Consider the following 18240-nt stretch of genomic DNA (forward strand, 5'->3'; position numbering starts at 1 on the left):
GGGAGAAGGGATTACGGCGTGCTGTTGTTTTTTCTTGGCAGAGGCTAGTTTGGTTCCCTGTATTATTTAGGTGAGACCGGCATTGACGACCTCCAGTCATCATCAAGGGCTTCTGTCCTGTTGTGTGACCCTGTATGTCGTCCACTCAGCGAATGCCAAAGGTGGGACAGCATCAGGGAAAGGCATTCGCCGGCAGCTGAACCGAGGTGGAAACTCTGTATTAATTAACCTTTGCGGGGGACGCGTCCCTGACTGTCGGAGGTGTCCCGTGTCTCTATGGAGACCAAGCTGACAGGGTTCAGAGCGGAGGGCTCTGAGGGCAGAGCTGCTGGCACTGTCAAGGCATCCGGCAGGGCGGTCGCCTCTGTGTGTCAGCGTCCGGCACTCCTGACAGTGTGACAGGCGCACCTGACAGCATTACCAACCAAGCCACTGTCACTGCCTTTTTGTAAACAGGGCTCATGTCAATTCAGTTCAGGATTTTAAGCTTTTAAGTCTTTGTCATTAACAATGAGAACTGTGATGCTGACCCACATCTTTCATCAGAACAAGATCCACTAGGGCAGGTGATCTAAAGGTGCTGATGAGAGATCTGCACTCTATAGGCAGCACTGTGGCACAGATGGGAGTGCATTAATTCAGTCAGTCTAGTGTGTCTGTGTGCGTGGGTGTGCATGTCTCTGCGGCTGTCTGTCTGTCTGTCTGTTTGTCTGTGTGTCTGTGTCTCTCTCTCTTTCTGTGTGTGTGTGTGTGGGCAGTGGGTGGCAGCAGCTGTGTGAGAATGGAGCCAGGGTTCTGTTGTGAGATGCTGCTCAAGTGGGGGGGGTGGGGAAGCAGGGGGGGGGCGGGGGCGGAGGGGGTTGTAATCCACTGAAATGACAAGCTGCATAAGAAATGATTCCCAGCTCTCACAGGCCCTTCACTTTTGAAAGACAGCAGAGACACATTGCAGTAAGGCGCTTATGGATCAAGACCTGAATGTTTTCTAGGTAGTGGGCTTGCATTTTCAATTTGAATCACATCAGGCCTAATCTACATTTGTCGTCGGTCGGGGAGGCGGGTGGGGGGGTCGGGGGCGGCCACAGTGAGTGGGTGCCATGTGCAGTCAAACTGAAATGTTGCTAAGTAACAGGGATGGCGGACAGGGTGTTGACATGAATGTGATGTTGTGCCGTGCAAATCCCTGCTTCTCACGCTGCGTTTCTTCTCTCTCTCGTTCCCATAGGTCCCCCGTCTGAGATCAGGAGAGCGGAAAGGCGCCACCCAGAGAACCGCCCCCGGGCCTCCCGACAGACATCCATGGGCTCTCAAACATCCACGGCCATGGAATGCGTCAACATCACTGTGGTGAAATCCTGCTGACTCTTCACTCGCTGCTGCTCACATAAGCCTGGACCCGGGCATTCTGGGAGCATCCGGTGTTCACAGGCACACAGGAATGCCAGGGAGAGGAGTGGCTAGCGCTGAAATGGCTCCAACCGTGCCCACAGTTTCAGTGTTGTAGAGGCTTATTTTCTCAAGGGATTACATTGAGCCTGTGGATTTCCCCCTCTGCACCCACCCCACAAACCCCCCCCCGGAGACACCCGCCCATGGGCATCCTCTCTTATTATCAGTATTTGGAGGTACACATCCCTGATGACCTGATGGACATATTTTCCCAGTAGCCGTTGCTGAACCATACGAGGGAATCCTAATATTGAACATGACTCATGGGGAGGAGCCTGGCCCTGAGACACACACGGATTCAGCTGTTCTAACTTATCTGGAAGGTTTACTGATGCATCCCGTGGCAGCTGGGCCCGGTGCCACGGCAACGAGGAGATCAGAGGCTGCCCACGGCAACCAGGAGCAGGTCAACAAGGTGGCCCGGCCCTTCCAGCTGCCCAGCCATGGCCCGGCGGCTCCCAAGGCCGGGAACGGGCCCTCGCTGGGGGTCTCGCAGCACCTGAAAAAGGCCCGGCTGCTTCGCTCCGGGGACTGGAACGAACCGGGGACCCAGAGGCTGAGCTCGCCCCCGGTGGAGCTGAACGGCCAGGGGGGGGGGGGAGGAGGAGGAGGAGGTGGAGGAGGTGGAGGAGGGGGAGGAGGAGGAGGAGGAGGTGGAGGGGGAGGAGGAGGAGGAGGAGGAGGTCAGAACGGGACCCTAGAGGGCTCTCCTCACGCAGGGGAGAGCACGCTGCTGGCCTCTCTCCTCCAGTCCTTTAGCTCGCGGCTGCAGAGCGTTGCCATGTCGCAGCAGTCCACCAAACCTCCCAGCAGCTCCCCGCCCGCCCCGGCCCCGGCCCCGGCCGCAGACAAGGAGCAGCTGCCCTGCTACGGCACGGCCTCCAGCCGCCTCAAGGGTCTGATGCGGAAGAGCAAGCTGCAGAACCACAGCAGCACGCCTTACAGCCGGCGAGGCCACAGCCAGGACCGGCCCTCTGAGTCCCCCCGCTCGGTACAGAGCAGCACCCCTCCCTCGGCCCCCGCCGCCACGGACGCCGTGTCCTGTGCGGAGCGCCTAAAGGCCGTGGCCAACATGGTGAAGATCCGGTCCAGCCCGGCACCCTCACCCAAGCCCAGCGTTGCCTGCAGTCAGCTGGCCCTGCTGCTGTCCAGCGAAGCCCACCTGCAGCAGTACTCGCGGGAGCATGCGCTCAAAGCCCAGCTCTCCGGCCGCTCGGCCAGCGAGAGGTTGGCCGCCATGGCAACGCAACAGACCCACGACAAGAGGCCGCCCAGCGTGGGAGAGGCTCTGCCCGGAGCCCCAGACGCACTAAGCTCCTTAACTGCCCAAAACGGCACGACAACACTCCCCCGACTGGCACTGAATTCCAGCCAGCGGAGCCCCTCCCTGCTGCAGGCTCAGAACTCCCCCCGCCCAACCCCTCCTCCTCCTCCTCCTCCTCCTCCACCGCCGCCCCTGCCCCACATCCAGGCCCAACCACCCAGGGAGAAGCGGGGCTTTGACTCGCGCCCCATCAGACCCCCCCAGACCTGCAGCAGCCTCCTCCTGCTGCTCCTCAACAACCACAACAACCAGAGGCAGCTGACCAAGAACGGGCACTTGGAGGACGACTGCGGGGTCCTTCCCCCCAGCCGTGGATCCTCAGTCACCTCAGACAGTGAGTGCTCCGTCCAGGAGAAGAGCCTGGCCAAAGAGAGCAGTGATGCCGAGAGCTCCTACTCCAGCTGCTCTCCCATTGACCTCTCTATGAGGGGCAGGGCCAACGCCCCAGAGACTGGGCCTAAATCCACTTCCGCTGCTGCTTACCCTTCCTCCTCCACCGCTGTTTTCTCCTCTGCCCCCACTGCTTACTCCTCTCCTCCTGCTGCTTTCTCCTCTCCTCCTGCTGGTTTCTCCTCTCCTCCTTTTTCCTCCCCCTCCGCTGCTTTTTCATCCCCTTCTACTGCTCTGTCCTCTTCATCCACCGCTTTCTCCTCAACCTCCTCCTCCTCCTCCTACTCCACCACCACCTCCTCCTACTCCACCACCACCTCCTTAGACAAACTGACTGAGTCCATGATAAACAAGTGGAAGCCGGAGCCTTCTGGGCCAAAGGTTGAAAGGTTGAAGGTTGAAATGAGCCCGGATCTTAAATCCCATCCCAAGGTCACTCTCATGCAGCTCCTTTTGGAGCGCAGGAATAACGAGAAGGTAAACAAAATAGTGGTTAATCCAGATTTGCCGCATGATGCGACCCTTTCCAGCATGTCACGGGGTCCGCTGAAGGCACTGGCCCCCTGGGAGGAGAGCAGGATACAGAGCCCTCTGGAGCGGCCAGGGCCCCCACCAAGCCTGCCCCACTACTCCCTCAGCCGAGACCCATCCCCGTACTCCTACCCTTCTCCCCACGTCCAGTCCAGCCCGCTGGATTTGTGTAAGTCTAAAACCTACCCCGCTGAGAAAGCCTCTGAGCCTGCCTTCAGCGCCAGTAAACTGTTACAGAACCTGGCCCAGTGTGGCAATGCCTCGCCCTCCCCGCCCCTGGCTCCTAGTAAAGGGTCCGGTCAGGAGCTTGAAGCGGGCAGGCCTCTGGCCCTCCTGGAGAGGCTCAACGCCCCCATCCAGAGGAACACAGCCACCCCACTCTCAGATGGCCCCTCGGGCAGCGGCACTCCATTCGGGTGCCGGGAGGCGTCACCTCCTTCCTCCCAGATCGAGAACCTTCTGGAGAGGCGCACCGTGCTGCAGCTCCTGCTGGGTACAGGCTCGACCACAGCCGCGTCATCCGGCCGCAAAGACAGGTCCACCGGGAGGCGGAGTGTGGAGGCGGCGGGGGGCTGTTTTGAGAAGCCCCCTGGCACCTCTGTCATCTGTGACAGCTCCAACGGGCCTTCGACAGACGTCAAGGTCAAAACTGAAACCGGGGAGGAGGTCGGCCTGTCCCCTGCCGTGTCTGAGGATGTGACGAGCAGAAAGAGACGGGGCGGGTATGAGAGGCACAGCCCTCTCTCTGATCCCCAGCAGGACCTAAAAACAGAGCCCCGGCCCGCAGAGGTCATTGCTAAATATGGCCTCCTCAGCCAGCTCCTAAAACAGCAGAGTTCTACCTACTACACCAGCGCACAGCCAGACCCCCGGCCAGACCCCCGGCCCGGCCCGGTGAAGGAGGAGCAGAGAGAGTACCGGGGGCCCAGCCCTAAAAAGAGAAGGCTCTGCCCAGAGCTGGCTGAGAGCCTGAACAATGGCAATCCACAGAGGGCAGTGTACAGTGGAGGCGGCAGCAGCATTAGCAGCCTGGTGTCTGTTACACAGGGGGAACCTGACCACGGGGTGCTGAGAAGCCCAAAGGAGGAGGAGGCCCCGGCCAGGAGCCCCCAGAGTGAGGCCCTCCCCAGAGAGAGCCGGGGCTTCAACGTGCTGAAACAGCTGCTCCTCTCCGACAACTGCCTGAAGGAGCTGTCCCAGCCCCGGGGGGCACCCAGCCCCTCTGTCCTGCAGGCCAACGGAAAAGCCAACGGGAGCGTCCTCAATCAGCCAGGCTACAATCACGACCTCCTCAATCTGCCCTGGCACCCCCATGCCTCCCTCAGCTCAGGGCCCCACCCCACCCATCCCAGACCCCTGCCCACCCCCCCGGCCGGAGACTGTACCCGCCGCTCTCCCTGGGGGCACCACACAGCCACACGCCAAGACTCTCCCAAACGGGACCCCCCTAACCCTGTGAAAAGAGAAGCAGAGAGCCCGGTGCGGTGGGCACGGGAGGAGGGGGGGGGGGAGGAGGGTTGCGACTCCAGCCCGGACTCCCCTCGACTGACCCGCTCCAACCCCATCCTGTACTACATGCTGCAGAAGGGCAGCGCTCAGCTAAGGAGGGAGACTAGGGACCAGGCGGAGGGGACCCACACCCACACCCACTCAGGGGTGAAAGTGAAGGAGGAGCCGTGCACTGACGTGCATGCCTATGACCACAGACTGAGCTCCACCCAGCACTCCCCTCCCTACAGTGACAAGCACAGCCACAAGAGCGAGCGGCTGAGCGAATCATCTGACAAATGGTAGTTTTATGAGAGACGTTTATGAACTACAAAAAAAAGACAAAAGGAGGAAAAGATGATGATGGGTTTTTTTTTCCTTTTTTTTTTTACTGACTTGCCAAATTCATTTGTAGTTTGATGAGAAGAAATAAAAGCAAGTAATGAAAAAGTGAGGACTTAGAATTAGAAGAACAGAGCAAATGAAGTCAAGGCATTTTTTTTCATGACTGTATCATAGACTGTAGATTATTGGGGTTACGGAATGGTACGATATAGCTCTATTTCAACAGAGTGTCAAATTACTTACACCAAATTAGATAATAAATTGCCAAATTTTAACATTGCCCACTGATATCCATAGAGGATATAGATTTCCCATTTTCAACTGAATGAGTCCACCATTCATTCAAGACATTGTCTGGTTTTACTCCTATGATTTGTGTCTGTATTGCACACATATTACTATTCTGTGTCCTCTTTGTTGCCAGCTGTAAAACATTTATGAATAACATTTCCAGCTACATTTATTATTGATGACTCCAACAATGTTAGCACTCTGAGTCTGTTCACTGCATAGTTATTTATTTCCCCCCATCAGGAAGTTTTCAAATAGACAGAGACCATCAATTTTAGATCAGATCCTAAATAAATTCATACTAGGGCAAGCACAGCAGTACATTAAAAAGTACATGTTTTATTTCAGAGGAAGACCTTGAGAAAATAGTTCGCAATCAAACCTGGTTAAGGTAGCCACCTGGAATTCCACTTTGTATGAGGGCCCTGTGTTGAATGCTACTGTATCTTTTCCTCAAGAATTTTGATTATCAGTGAGTCGGCTCAAGTGGTCACAATTCATTGCATTTTGCTTTGATCTGAAATGAACTTGTTGGGGCTATATTTTGACAGTGCAAATGCAGGACGGTGTTGTCCAAATAGATCGCCTTACTATTCGGAACAGAGGTTATTGTGAAACCTTGACGAGACTATCTGTGGGAACATTATTGGCTGCAGTACTGTATGTGTGGGTGGCATTGGTTATGTACAGGTTTTTGGAACAGCAGTTTCAAGTTTGCAAGTGTCTGCGTAACTGTTACATTCCAAACCTGTATACAATTAGCACAGCTTGATCACACATTATACATAAACTAATCAATATTTTCAAATCGATGCCATGTCAATATTATGAAATAGGTCGTTTGATATTGAACCCTGAGTTTGCACTGTCAAATTTGATTCTTGGTGTCCTAAAAAGAATATGTTTATGGCATGTAATGAAAAATGTCAGTGTTGTTATCCGTTGAGAATTTGACAGTTTGTGAAGTTTATTTTGTGTTTCTTGATTCTTGTGCTTCATGGACACCTTTTTTATTTTCTTGGCGGTTTCTTAGCTCATAATGTCAAAAGAATTGCATGGAAATAAAGAGAAAACCGCAGGTACATAAAGCAGCTGGATATGATGTGAACCTGCCACCCAATAATCATGGAGACATTTTTTGGTGTCTTTTGAGGGCTTGTCTGATCTCTAGCTCCTTATTTTGATTGTACTGTATTTTTTCAGTTTCACAGTTTCAGTTTCACACACAGCATTATCCATTTAGTCTTACATTGTGATCTTTTTTAATACATATACATATGAAGTACATGTTTCTTCTATTATTAATACATTTTCACAATGGTTAAATATATTTGTGTAAATAGTACTTTCATTATGAAAGATAACTATTTTGTATTGTTGAAGAAAAAGATATTACCCTAGTTTTTAATGCCCTGAAATGTAAATACGAATTCTATGCGTAATAGTGTACATACAATGGCAGAGGATGCTATGCCCATTTTTTGGTTGGTTTGTTCTTTGCATGTGTCTCTATGTGGTAAATGATAATCTATCCTGCGCCGTGTTGTGTAATAATGTCTGACTCTCCTCACTGCTGCCTGTTGCATGCAGACGCATGGGAACTACCTATGTATCCCTACTGGTGATGGGGGAAAATGTCAAGTCTTAAAATAGGTCTTTTTATCACAGAGAGGGTCATTTAGAACATGAACAGTCCCTAAATAACCACAGACTGTTGAGCAAGTGGATAAAAACGTGTGAAAAAAACGTGCATTGAATATTTTTGTGATTTTCTTTTCTGTTACTGGTTAACAGAGCTCGAACAGAGCTCAGGGTTTTAGTGGAGGTATGACATACAATTATAGACCTGCATTGTGCATCTGAGAAATACATTTGTAGCAACAAAAAAAAAATGTTTCATTTTTCCATGTGACAACCTGAAACATTATTTCATTTTTTTTCTGTTTTAATTTTTGGTGTTCATTTGCACTGATATCTCAAAAATAAAATACTAAAATGCTTGACTGAGTTTGTCTCTGTTTCTTATTTCTCTCATGACCATTCACCTAGCGACATAAGCATTATGCTCCGTCTCCCATCATGTTTACTTGAGGTTGAGTTTTCTGGTTGACGTGTACCTCATGGCCTCAGAAGTGGAATGTCCCTTCATTTGAGGTCCTCCTATACACCACTCTGAAGGTCTGAGTCCGTGTGTCGTTTAGCTTAGTCACTTATGTGCCATTCTGTTGAACCAGAGCAGAAGACGTCATGTATTTTTCCCCAAAACTTTGGTTCAGAGTTTGCTGTTGTTCACTACCCTGCTGAATCTTAACAAAGGCAGGAAAGACATTGAAAAGAGGGAGGACACGTCATGAGGGTCAGCAGATGTGCCCTCGATGCACCATGGTATGCCTTTGAAAGTGCAACCCCCACATCTCTGTTCTCAGACCAAAATAGATGACATTATATTTCCATACAAACACCTAAAGTCCATTTTTTTCAGACTTCCTGATTATTACATGAAGCTCTGCTCTGGTATAGAAAAAACGTTGAGAGTAACGGAGAGACTTTCAAAGGTGAGGGGAAGTTCAAGCCAAACTTCCTTTGCCCTGGGTTTGATTGTGAAGTCTAGTAAGCGAACAGTCAGGTTTTGTTTGCAATGCACTTTTGAAATCCAGCACAGTTCCTCAGCCCTGACTTCCCCTTTATTTAATCCTTCCCATGACTGACTGCACTCTCTTTAAACTCTCAGTAACCTTTCCTCTGAGTGAACTTCTCCATCCCAAGATCCTTATCAAGCTTGAACCGCCAATAACCCCTCAATTTCCTCCGACTGCCAAAACGGCGGCAAACTAAGGAGTGAGTCACAAGTTTAGACTGAGGTCAAGGTGTAAAACTTGACAATCGTCTGTTTGTCTGTGGTTCTCCCTTTGATTTCCTGACCTCAACATGGGGGCCAAAAGGATGTGAATGCTGCACAGCAGGTCACCAATGATTCAAATTGAGTCAAAGGATTCTTAAGTCACAGAACTGGCATTTCATACAGGCCTCCAAAGCAATTTCCTGGCGGCATGGTAGAGTCAGATGTTTGTTTTCAACCATTGAAACTCAGTTAGGACCATGGTTCCAGTAGAATTAACCATTTTTCAAACATCCTCTCATCAAGAGTGTACATAGACTGTATTGAAATACAGAAATGGCAGAAGTATACAATATCCCAGTGAGTTGCGAAAGCCTCTATGCTAGTCATAAAAAACATAGTTTAATTTTGTTATCCTATTGGCAGCATGTTTTGTTGATTCACATGGAGGCCATACAGTGCTGACACTTCACTTTTGTCATGGTGATTCGACTGATAAATATCCTCACAGATGTTAAATCACCATTGCTCATACAAGTGTTTGAACTTTGAGCACATGGTTTGACCTGAAATGTTATGTAAACACACACAGACACACATACACACGACACACATACACACATACACAAACACACTCATGCACTCCCCATGGAGAAGTGCAATTAGCATTTTATGGGTCATGTGACCTCATTGGGACTGGACTGCCAGGAGCTCTCCCGAGCAGGCCTTTTGCAGAATGAGTAAACAGCGGTACACTTAAGAATATTTAGAATTAAATACAATACAGATTGTTCTCTTCAATGATACAGTTTGAATGCTAGGATGGTTGGAAGATTTAAGCAAAAAATTTAAGACAGCCAACTTGAATCCACAAAGTAAAATCTAACAATTAAGTGAAAATGAAAGGAGGTTAAATTTGTTTATTTTTCTTCCCTTACCAGCTTCCCAACAGGCATTGACTTTTGAAGATGTACCTCTTGTGAAGTTTGTGTCTTACCCTCCAGGGTCGTGACCTTATGCCTCCCTTTGCCCTGACCGCCCTCTGTTTCCCGGCACAGGATCAAGTGTTGCCCTGCAGCTGTGAACCCCCCTCTGCTTAACGACCCCATTCTTCAAAGGGGCTCCGTAAATATGACAACTGGCAGCATGAGTTTAGCTCTCTCTTTTAATCACACCTGATAGCCTTTTGACCCCCTCTGCTCCTTGGGCCTCTCTGTGGGGCCGCATAAATGTTTGGCTAATTATTCCATGTCATAAATGAGTAATTATCTTGATGTGCAGAGCTTTAAGATGAAGCCTTGGCTACTGTGATAGTAACAATTTAATAGGTTGTACCAGGACTTTCTTACAAAAACTAAACCATCAGCAAATGAGGTCCCACTATCACATTCACACTGTCTTCACAAATGTCCCCGCCAGTGATGATATTTCAGGGTTTTTAAGGATATTTCTGATGTTTTTAGTAGACTGTTTTGGAATGCACATGTTTGCTTCTCTTCTCGCATTTAGTAGCCTACCCACAGAATTGTGTGTGGGAGATATGAAACGCAAGGATGTGGTTAGAAGGTTTAGTGGAAGGAGTGCCAAGCAAGGCCAGTGGTGGTGCGTGTGCAAATAGGCGTACTATATTTAAGATCCATTTACTCCATATATAGTTGAGAGTGCACCAAAATGCAGTTTCTAGTTGAGTTGGAAAATAAATCTCCTGGAGAAGGGTTCCTCCTGACCCCTAAATGGGCTGTGCATGACCTCTGTAAAATAACACATGGACCCTGCTTACAGACCTGCACAGATGGAATGAACAGTCCATTTACCAAGACACTGGGGTTTACTTTGTCAAAGAAACCAGACTCAAGGACACAAGGTTAAATATGGACATTTTGTATAGCCTGCATATTGATGGTCAAGTGAATAGATGTAAACAGAGTGAATGAAATATTTATGATGCATAAGAGCCCATGCAGTCCACACAGTGCAGCCTGTCCATTTGAGGGATCTTGGCTGACATTGAAAGAACATGGCTGACATCTGCAGTGTCAGACAAGCACAAGGGTAAATGTTTTACAAACTGGCTGGGGAGAGCTAGCGGTGTCAATCTCCTGTCTGCTAATGTCTTCGTCTCATGAAGCTACTTCAATTCCTTTACATGCACTCTCACTAAAAATCATATTTTTATGGATATTCTTACAAATGCGCTCAATCGTTTCAAAAGATTTTCTATGGAGATCTACAATCCCCCAAAGCCAAATGTCACACAGAAGAATCTAAATGATTGCCAGAACAGTGATATGGTTGCTTCACTGTGGATTTGTCCTTTTTATCCAAATTATAAACCTAAAAAAACAGAATGTGTTTTCTTGTGATTGTCTTTGCGTTCTACCACTCATGACAACATTCTGTTCGTTCATTCATGATCACTGGGGTCATGAACTTTCAGAGTAAATATTTCTCAAAACCCCACTCGTATGAGAAAGGGCGGTTCAGTGTCAACAGGTCTTGCTGAGACCAGATTGAGATGTGAACTCTGTGCTGTGGGGTCCAAGGGCCATTTAGGGGAAACATGCCAAATTTAACTCTGTTGTTGGGTTGCTAATCTTTAGTTCCATGGTTGAAGGGACAGTGACATTACATAACATTACATTTTACATTTACATGTTTGGCATTTAGCAGACGCTTTTATCCAAAGCGATTTACAACAAATACATTTGTCTAAGTAAGTAAGTGAATCATCTATCCATCAGTCATAGCAAGAAAAAGTAATCTATGCTTGAGCCAGGGGTCATTGGCAGCCATAATGCTAGAAGATTTTTTTTTATTTTCGGCAGCTTTCTGGATGAGCTAAACAGGTCTGATGGCGGAGGCAGGGAGCCTGACCAGGAGTGCGTTGCAGTAGTCAAGGCGGGTGATGACAAGTGTCTGGACAAAGAGTTGTGCTGCTTCTCTGATGAGAAATGGATGTATCCCTCTGATGTTGTAGAAGAAGAATCTGCAGGAGCGTGCTGTCGCTGTGATGTTCGCTGCACAGGGTGAGTGATTGTCAAGGATCACCCCATGATTCTTGGCTGTCTGGGAGGTGGTCACCGTAGAGTTCTCTACTGTGATGGAGAAGTCTTGGAGAGGGCAGGCTTTCCCAGGGAGGAAGAGTAGCTCAGTCTTGTTAAGGATGAGCTTGAGGTGGTGGGCTGACATCCAAGCAGAAATGTCTGCAAGACATGCAGAGAAAACTGTTGCTACCTGTGAGTCAGGAGGGGAAAGAGAGGAAGAGTTGAGTGCCATCTGCGTAGCAGTGGTAGGAGAAACCATGTGAGGAAATTACAGAGCAAGGAGATTTGGTATTGGGAGAAGTTGGGGCCCGAGGACGGAGCCCTGAGGGACCCCAGTGGTGAGGGCTTGTAGAGAGGACAACATTATTGCATTTGGCATGCAGAGGTGATTTTGAGGCATCTTCAGCTCACATAACTCACATATTTCTGTCATTAAGCATTGGACTGTTGGAAGTTGTGCAAAGACCATTCTGTGTGGGACAGGAGGTGACAAGCCCCAAATACAGAACATAACATGTATTCCTAATACAAAGTGAAAAGGAATGTTACGTATAGTATATTCAATGTTTAAAAAAATAAATCCCAAAACAATATGAATGCAGAAAACACTGAAATATAGGATGAAATAATCCAGTAAAAACATAAATAATAGTTTGTTTGATAGTATTCAGGGCTATGTGGTTTCAAGGTTTCAAAGTCCAAACGTCTGGCAACATCAGGTTTGGATGGTGTTTACTGGACTTTGCAGGATACCCTTTATCCAAACAATGCTGGCTTTAACTAGTTCATTCATTCAGTTGTCATAAAATCAATACTCACCTTACCCTCAGATCTCAATAAATGCGGAGAGGGGAAGAGGGACGTCAACATTGAAGAAGTCTTTCTAGCGAGGTAAGCGCTGTCATTTAGTCAAATCTGCTACCAGCTACTTTATACTTTGATGAAAATAGCATGGTTACTCTACAGTATGTGAGCTAACATATACAGTAAATTACAGAAATGGTAGGATGTGTACACAATATATCTTTATTAGTTGGTGGCTGAAAATTCTGTCGGATTGGCTTGCCATGTGTGCAGAAGTGCAGACTATACTTTTTGTGTTTTATGAAAAAGATAACACATTGTTTTTGGCAGCAGTCTAATAGTTATCCATACAACATGGGAACCCTGGTGCATGAATATGTTCAGGTACAGTGCTATTTTCCTTGTTAACATACTGCATAGCATCAAGCGTCCTTGGGTTTTTTGAAAGGCGCTATAGAAATTAAAGTTATTATTATGATTATTACTGTCACATTCTTATCTTGTTAACATACTGTGATTACAGTGATGTGTCCCTGATGTAGCTGGTCTTTGAATGTCAGAATCAGACATCCTGATTTCTCAGTGACAATTATATTTTCTTCTCTATAGCGATACTATGTGTCTCGTCTGGAGATTAAGGATGCTCTAAAGACCAGTGCCTCGTGTATGGTACCATCCACACCAATAGCTCAGAGCGTATTTGATGCACTTCAGCGAATTCATCCCACAGTCTGCAAAAAGTACAGCATGCAAAGTCCATTGACAATTTCTTCTCAACATTTTCTGTGTTAGATAGATCCAATTCCGATTTGATCAAAATCCATGCTTGGGCCTTTTTTGCTACTTTTACCCCAAGAATCTTGATTGATCTATTGATTGATTGGTTTATTCTTCATTGTGTCAGTGTTCCTCATCATGGGTGCTACTGTGTTGTAGGTACTCTGGTTGTGTCAGTGTTCCTCATCATGGGTGCTACTGTGTTGTAGGTACTCTGGTTGTGTCAGTGTTCCTCATCATGGGTGCTACTGTGTTGTAGGTACTCTGGTTGTGGCCTAGTGGTCCCTGAGAAGCTGCAGGGCTGCACGGTGCTGGACCTGGGCAGTGGCTCAGGCAGGGACTGCTTCATCCTCAGCAAAATGGTGGGCCGGAGCGGCCACGTCATCGGGATCGACATGACAGAGGAACTGGTACAGTGACAAGCGTTCCCCAACATTTCAGCACTGGAACTAATCGTGACGTTAGAATGATAAGGTTCTATCTCCATTTTTGGTCAGAATTTAGTTTTTTACATAATCTGATCCATTAGGTGTTTATTAAGGCCTGTGTGGTGTTATTTTTAAAATGTTGACATTTTTTAGTTAGTAATTCATAAAATACAAAGGTTCCATCTCACAAAACATAATGGAATGTAAAAACGTTGACGCTCAATATCTCTGAACTACCCTAAACGGAGATAGAACCTTATAATTCTAAGCTCACGTAATGTGTCGCTCCAAAAGAGATGCTAACGGTATTCATACTATGTCCTCCACCCAGATCCTGGCATCACGTAAATATGTCTGCTACCATAAAGAGAAGTATGGTTATGAGAAGCCCAACACCATATTTGTACAGGGGTATATGGAGAGACTGGATGAGACAGGGATACAAAGTGGCTCCTTAGATGTCCTAGTGTGAGTAGAGCTGTACAGTACACGCAACACTCTCCAACGACACTCCCTCTTTCAGCTAAGAGTCTAGGGAGAAGGCCTTATCTTTTACTGTTTATTTGCTGATTGACTCAGCGATTGATTTATCAATTTGTTCACTGATTGGTTACCTGATGGATTCCCAGATGTCCTGCCTGATGTCTCTTCTGCTTCTAGGTCAAACTGTGCGATATGTTTGTGTCCAGACAAGAGAGCTGTTCTCAGGGAGGCCTTCCGAGTGCTCAAGGTAACCTTCACACTCTCTGGTGGTCAGCCAATATTTCAGCATGCGCACATAAAAGTATAAAATATTGATTAAGTAGCAGTGCTGAAAATTGGAAACGAGACTGTGTGATTTACAATGCTACTTGATTTACAAAGTGGCATCATTTTCATGAATCATTTGCTTTTCCTAATTTTTCTTGGAGGTACTGTATGTGAATCTGACATTATGTAACCTGCGCTTTGAAATCAGATACTATATTGCCATCTGCTGGACAAACAATACATCTTTGCTCACACTGTATGGGCGTATGATTATACTATTGTAAATCACTATTTTCACAATGACTGTCAGCAAATTAATTACCTAAATAAAACAATGCATTTCTACAATTTCTATGTCAATTATAGAAAAGCTTTTGTTGCGGAAGACTAAGAGACTGATTCCTAATTTTCACAAGATCTTTCTATTGTACATTTTGTTGACTTAAAATGCTTCCATGTCAAATGGAAATGTGATACTGTATGTATTTGCAGGAGGGGGGAGAATTGTACTTCAGTGACATATATTCCAACAAGGCTGTTCCTGAGCATTTAAAACATGACCTAGTTCTGTGGGGTAAGATCTATCTATCTATCTATCTATCTATCTATCTATCTATCTATCTACTAAGTATCTAACTATCCATCTCACTATCCATCTATCTATCTCATCCAAGTATTTAACTATATATCTAGTGAATACAAATGAGCAGATCTGAATCTGTCTATGTACGCCATCTGACAAGAATAATTAGGCTGCAAATGGGACTATTAATCTATTAAGCTATCTATCTATCTATCTATCTATCTATCTATCTATCTATCCATCCATCTCACTATCCATCTAACTATCTCATCCATATCTATCTATCTATCTATCTAAGTATGTAACTATATATCTAGTGAATACAAATGAGCAGATCTGAATCTGTCTATGTACGCCATCTGACAAGAATAATTAGGCTGAAAATGGGACTATTGCAAATGTAAAGATCCTTTCTTGTTGTAAAAAGTTGTAACAAACCCCTATGATGTTGAGCCAATGGGAGAACCAATAACACACTGCCCTAGTTACATTAAATTATCAGCAACAAAGGGGTGGGGTGCAGTGGTGTGGGTGGGTGTGGGGGCTGGATGAGGGACAGGGGAATTCTCAATAATGTAATCTTTCTGTTTTTTGAAAGGAGAGGGTATGAGTGGTGCCCTCTACTGGCCAGACCTGATCTCTTTGGCGCTCGAAATGGGCTTCAGTATTCCTTACCTGGTCACTGCAAGCCACATTGTAGTCCACAACAGTGAGCTAAAGAAGAAAGCAAGTAAGACTACTAGAAAACTGGCATTTTATTTTCCGAATGTCTGCATCTCATGAATAGAACTATGAAATAAAACTATAAGTGTCTGTCCAGTCTTGCAATGATTGTCCTCTATCATACAATAATGAGCATGGATAATGTTATGATAACTTGGACGAGCTTGGACGGTTCTGTGATAACAATTTCAACCCATTAGGAACTATTAGATGAAAACATATGGATTTTTTTTGTTTCCCACAGTTGATATCACATACACCTCTGCAACTTACCGCCTCTTCAAGTTACCCAGAAATAGAACGTACAGCAATGCTGTGGTGGCTTACAAAGGAACAGTCCCTGATCACCCTGACCATCTGAAGTTTGACACGAGGCATTGTTTTGAGGTGTGTGAAGTCCAATGAAGGAGAAAATTCATTTTCACTGACAGCATGCAAGACATTGGAGTAAAGCCACATACTCTAAAGCACACAAACATAAACGTAAAGTGCTCCCACCAAACACCCATAAACCACACACAGATACACACACACACACTCTCTCTCTCACACTGGAAAATCCCCCCTGCTAGGTATGGCATATACTGTATATATGATATGTACAGTATATATCTGGGTCAATGATGTTCCTTCTAAACTACTTCTGATGGGCTTTGTCTCTGTAGAGAGACATTGAGGTAACAGTGGATGCAGACATGGCAGCTGTGCTTCAGCACTCCAGATTCTCCTTAGACTTCTCCATCCAAAGCACGGACGAACCAGCGCTAAGCCCGACATGTGCCTCACAGGTAGACTGTAGTATCATTCAGTTATTGTTATTGTTGTACCACCTCATATCAGAAACCATTTAGCATTTTGGCTTAAATGAACTGCAGTGTATTCTCTCCCATCATACACATTTTTACTGTACAATTTTACTGTAGCCCACCTTTTTTTACATAGATATACTAAGACATTCTATTAATCAGTGATTCACAAATCGCCTCTATACTCCTGTATCTAAAATGGCTCAAATCCTTTCTGATAAGTAGCACAATACTGTTGGCCACCTGATACCCATCTCTCAGCTACAGTACGTCACACAGGTGACCTTCATCCCACTCAGAAGGTCACAGCGCAACTTTGAGCAAGAGGCTTACCACACAGCTCAGCCCACTCAATGTTTCAAAAGCCCTACCACTGATGTATTCATCTACAAGCACCAGCCACTAACTCCATCTCTCTCTCTCTCTCTCTCTCTCTCTCTCTCTCTCTCTCTCTCTCTCTCTCTGTCTCCCATCCCTCTCTCATGTAATGTGCTTTTCAGAGCCACCTTAACCCTTTCCTGCTTGCGGATAAGCTCAGTCACTGGTAAAAGCCCTCCACCAAGATTGGGAACACAGGTGACTTTGAAGATCCAACCAGTGGCATATAGGACAGCACCAACTGATGGCAAAAAGACTCAATTATTTCTTCATGCCTTATTACAGATAATCAAGGGGTTTGGGGAGGTGAGGGTGGGCTGTCTTATTGTACAGTCTTACTGTTACCATTGTCATTGTTCTTCTTCTTTTTTATATATTATATAATATATATAATATTCCAAGAGTAAAAACTAAACACGGTGCAGCAGCTTTCAGTCACGCTGCTGCATGCTCCTGGAACAAACTCCCTGAAGAAATCAAACAGGCCCAAACCCTTAAAATATTTAAATCTAAGCTAAAAACCTTCATGTTTTGCACCAGTTATGATTAAACACAAACACTTCTATCAATGTTTTTTTCCCATTAACTATTGTCTTTTTAAATGTTTTATCTATTTACTTCTTATATTTGCTTTTATTCATTGTAATTTTTATTTTCTTATGCTCCTCTTGCTGTATTTTTAAATAATGTACGGTATGTAAAGCACTTTGAATTGCCCCTGTTGTATGAAATGTGCTATACAAATAAACTTGCCTTGCCTATATAAAAATACATATGGTGTGTACTTTGTAACTGTATATGTGGAATACATTTGCCCAACTTTCTGGTGAAAATGTAATAAAAATATATTATATACATAAATAAGAAAATGAATTTAATTACCGTAACACCAGTGAAGTGCCACCTAAATATTGTTTTCTTATATTTTTGTTGATTTTTCTGATTATGTACAAATAGAATTCTTAAATTGGCTCTGTTTAATATCTATGAATGTATTTTCAGGTGGAATCATGTACAAATGAGGAAAGTTTTGGTATGTAGCGTTATAGGCCCTCTGCTTTGACCAAAAGAACACTACCCAAGATAGATAGATGGTCTCTGTAATGAATTATGAGAATCATCTTTGCTTTCTTAAGCTTTGGGGAGAAGTTTATGTGCCGTCTAACAATACTTTTACTGCTTTGCAAAGTTCATCCTCAGACCTGAAACATTTGAGAAAGAATCAATTATGTCAAGTACTTTGAGGCTTTGCTCTTCAGAAACATTGTTATGTCTTCTGCCCCTTGTGAA

At 45.8% G+C, this 18240-nt stretch overlaps 2 protein-coding genes across 3 annotated transcripts; both read left to right on the plus strand.

Annotated features, from left to right (window-relative positions):
• Positions 1-1581: 1581 nt before the first annotated feature.
• nrip1b (nuclear receptor interacting protein 1b) lies at positions 1582-7818 on the plus strand. Its single transcript, XM_080529248.1, has 2 exons — positions 1582-2041; positions 2123-7818. Exons 1-2 carry the CDS (start codon positions 1706-1708, stop codon positions 5486-5488), a joined length of 3702 nt encoding a protein of 1233 aa, XP_080385374.1. The 5' UTR covers positions 1582-1705; the 3' UTR covers positions 5489-7818.
• Positions 7819-12526: 4708 nt separating this feature from the next.
• Positions 12527-17723, plus strand: LOC308156832 (arsenite methyltransferase-like). 2 transcript variants are annotated; one of them, XM_080530278.1, is made up of 11 exons: positions 12527-12592; positions 12836-12889; positions 13115-13245; positions 13542-13692; positions 14042-14178; positions 14371-14440; positions 14953-15034; positions 15642-15773; positions 16011-16153; positions 16432-16554; positions 17073-17723. In XM_080530278.1, exons 2-11 carry the CDS (start codon positions 12860-12862, stop codon positions 17118-17120), a joined length of 1047 nt encoding a protein of 348 aa, XP_080386404.1. In that variant the 5' UTR covers positions 12527-12592; positions 12836-12859; the 3' UTR covers positions 17121-17723. The 2 variants fall into 2 exon arrangements, with proteins under 2 accessions (XP_080386404.1, XP_080386405.1); XM_080530279.1 differs by having other exon boundaries at positions 12530-12592; positions 12839-12889.
• The last annotated feature ends 517 nt before the right edge of the window (positions 17724-18240 follow it).

The sequence above is a fragment of the Nansenia antarctica genome, assembly GCF_963989245.1.
Source record: "Nansenia antarctica genome assembly, chromosome: 4".
In the NCBI taxonomy this organism is placed as follows: Eukaryota; Metazoa; Chordata; class Actinopteri; order Argentiniformes; family Microstomatidae; genus Nansenia; species Nansenia antarctica.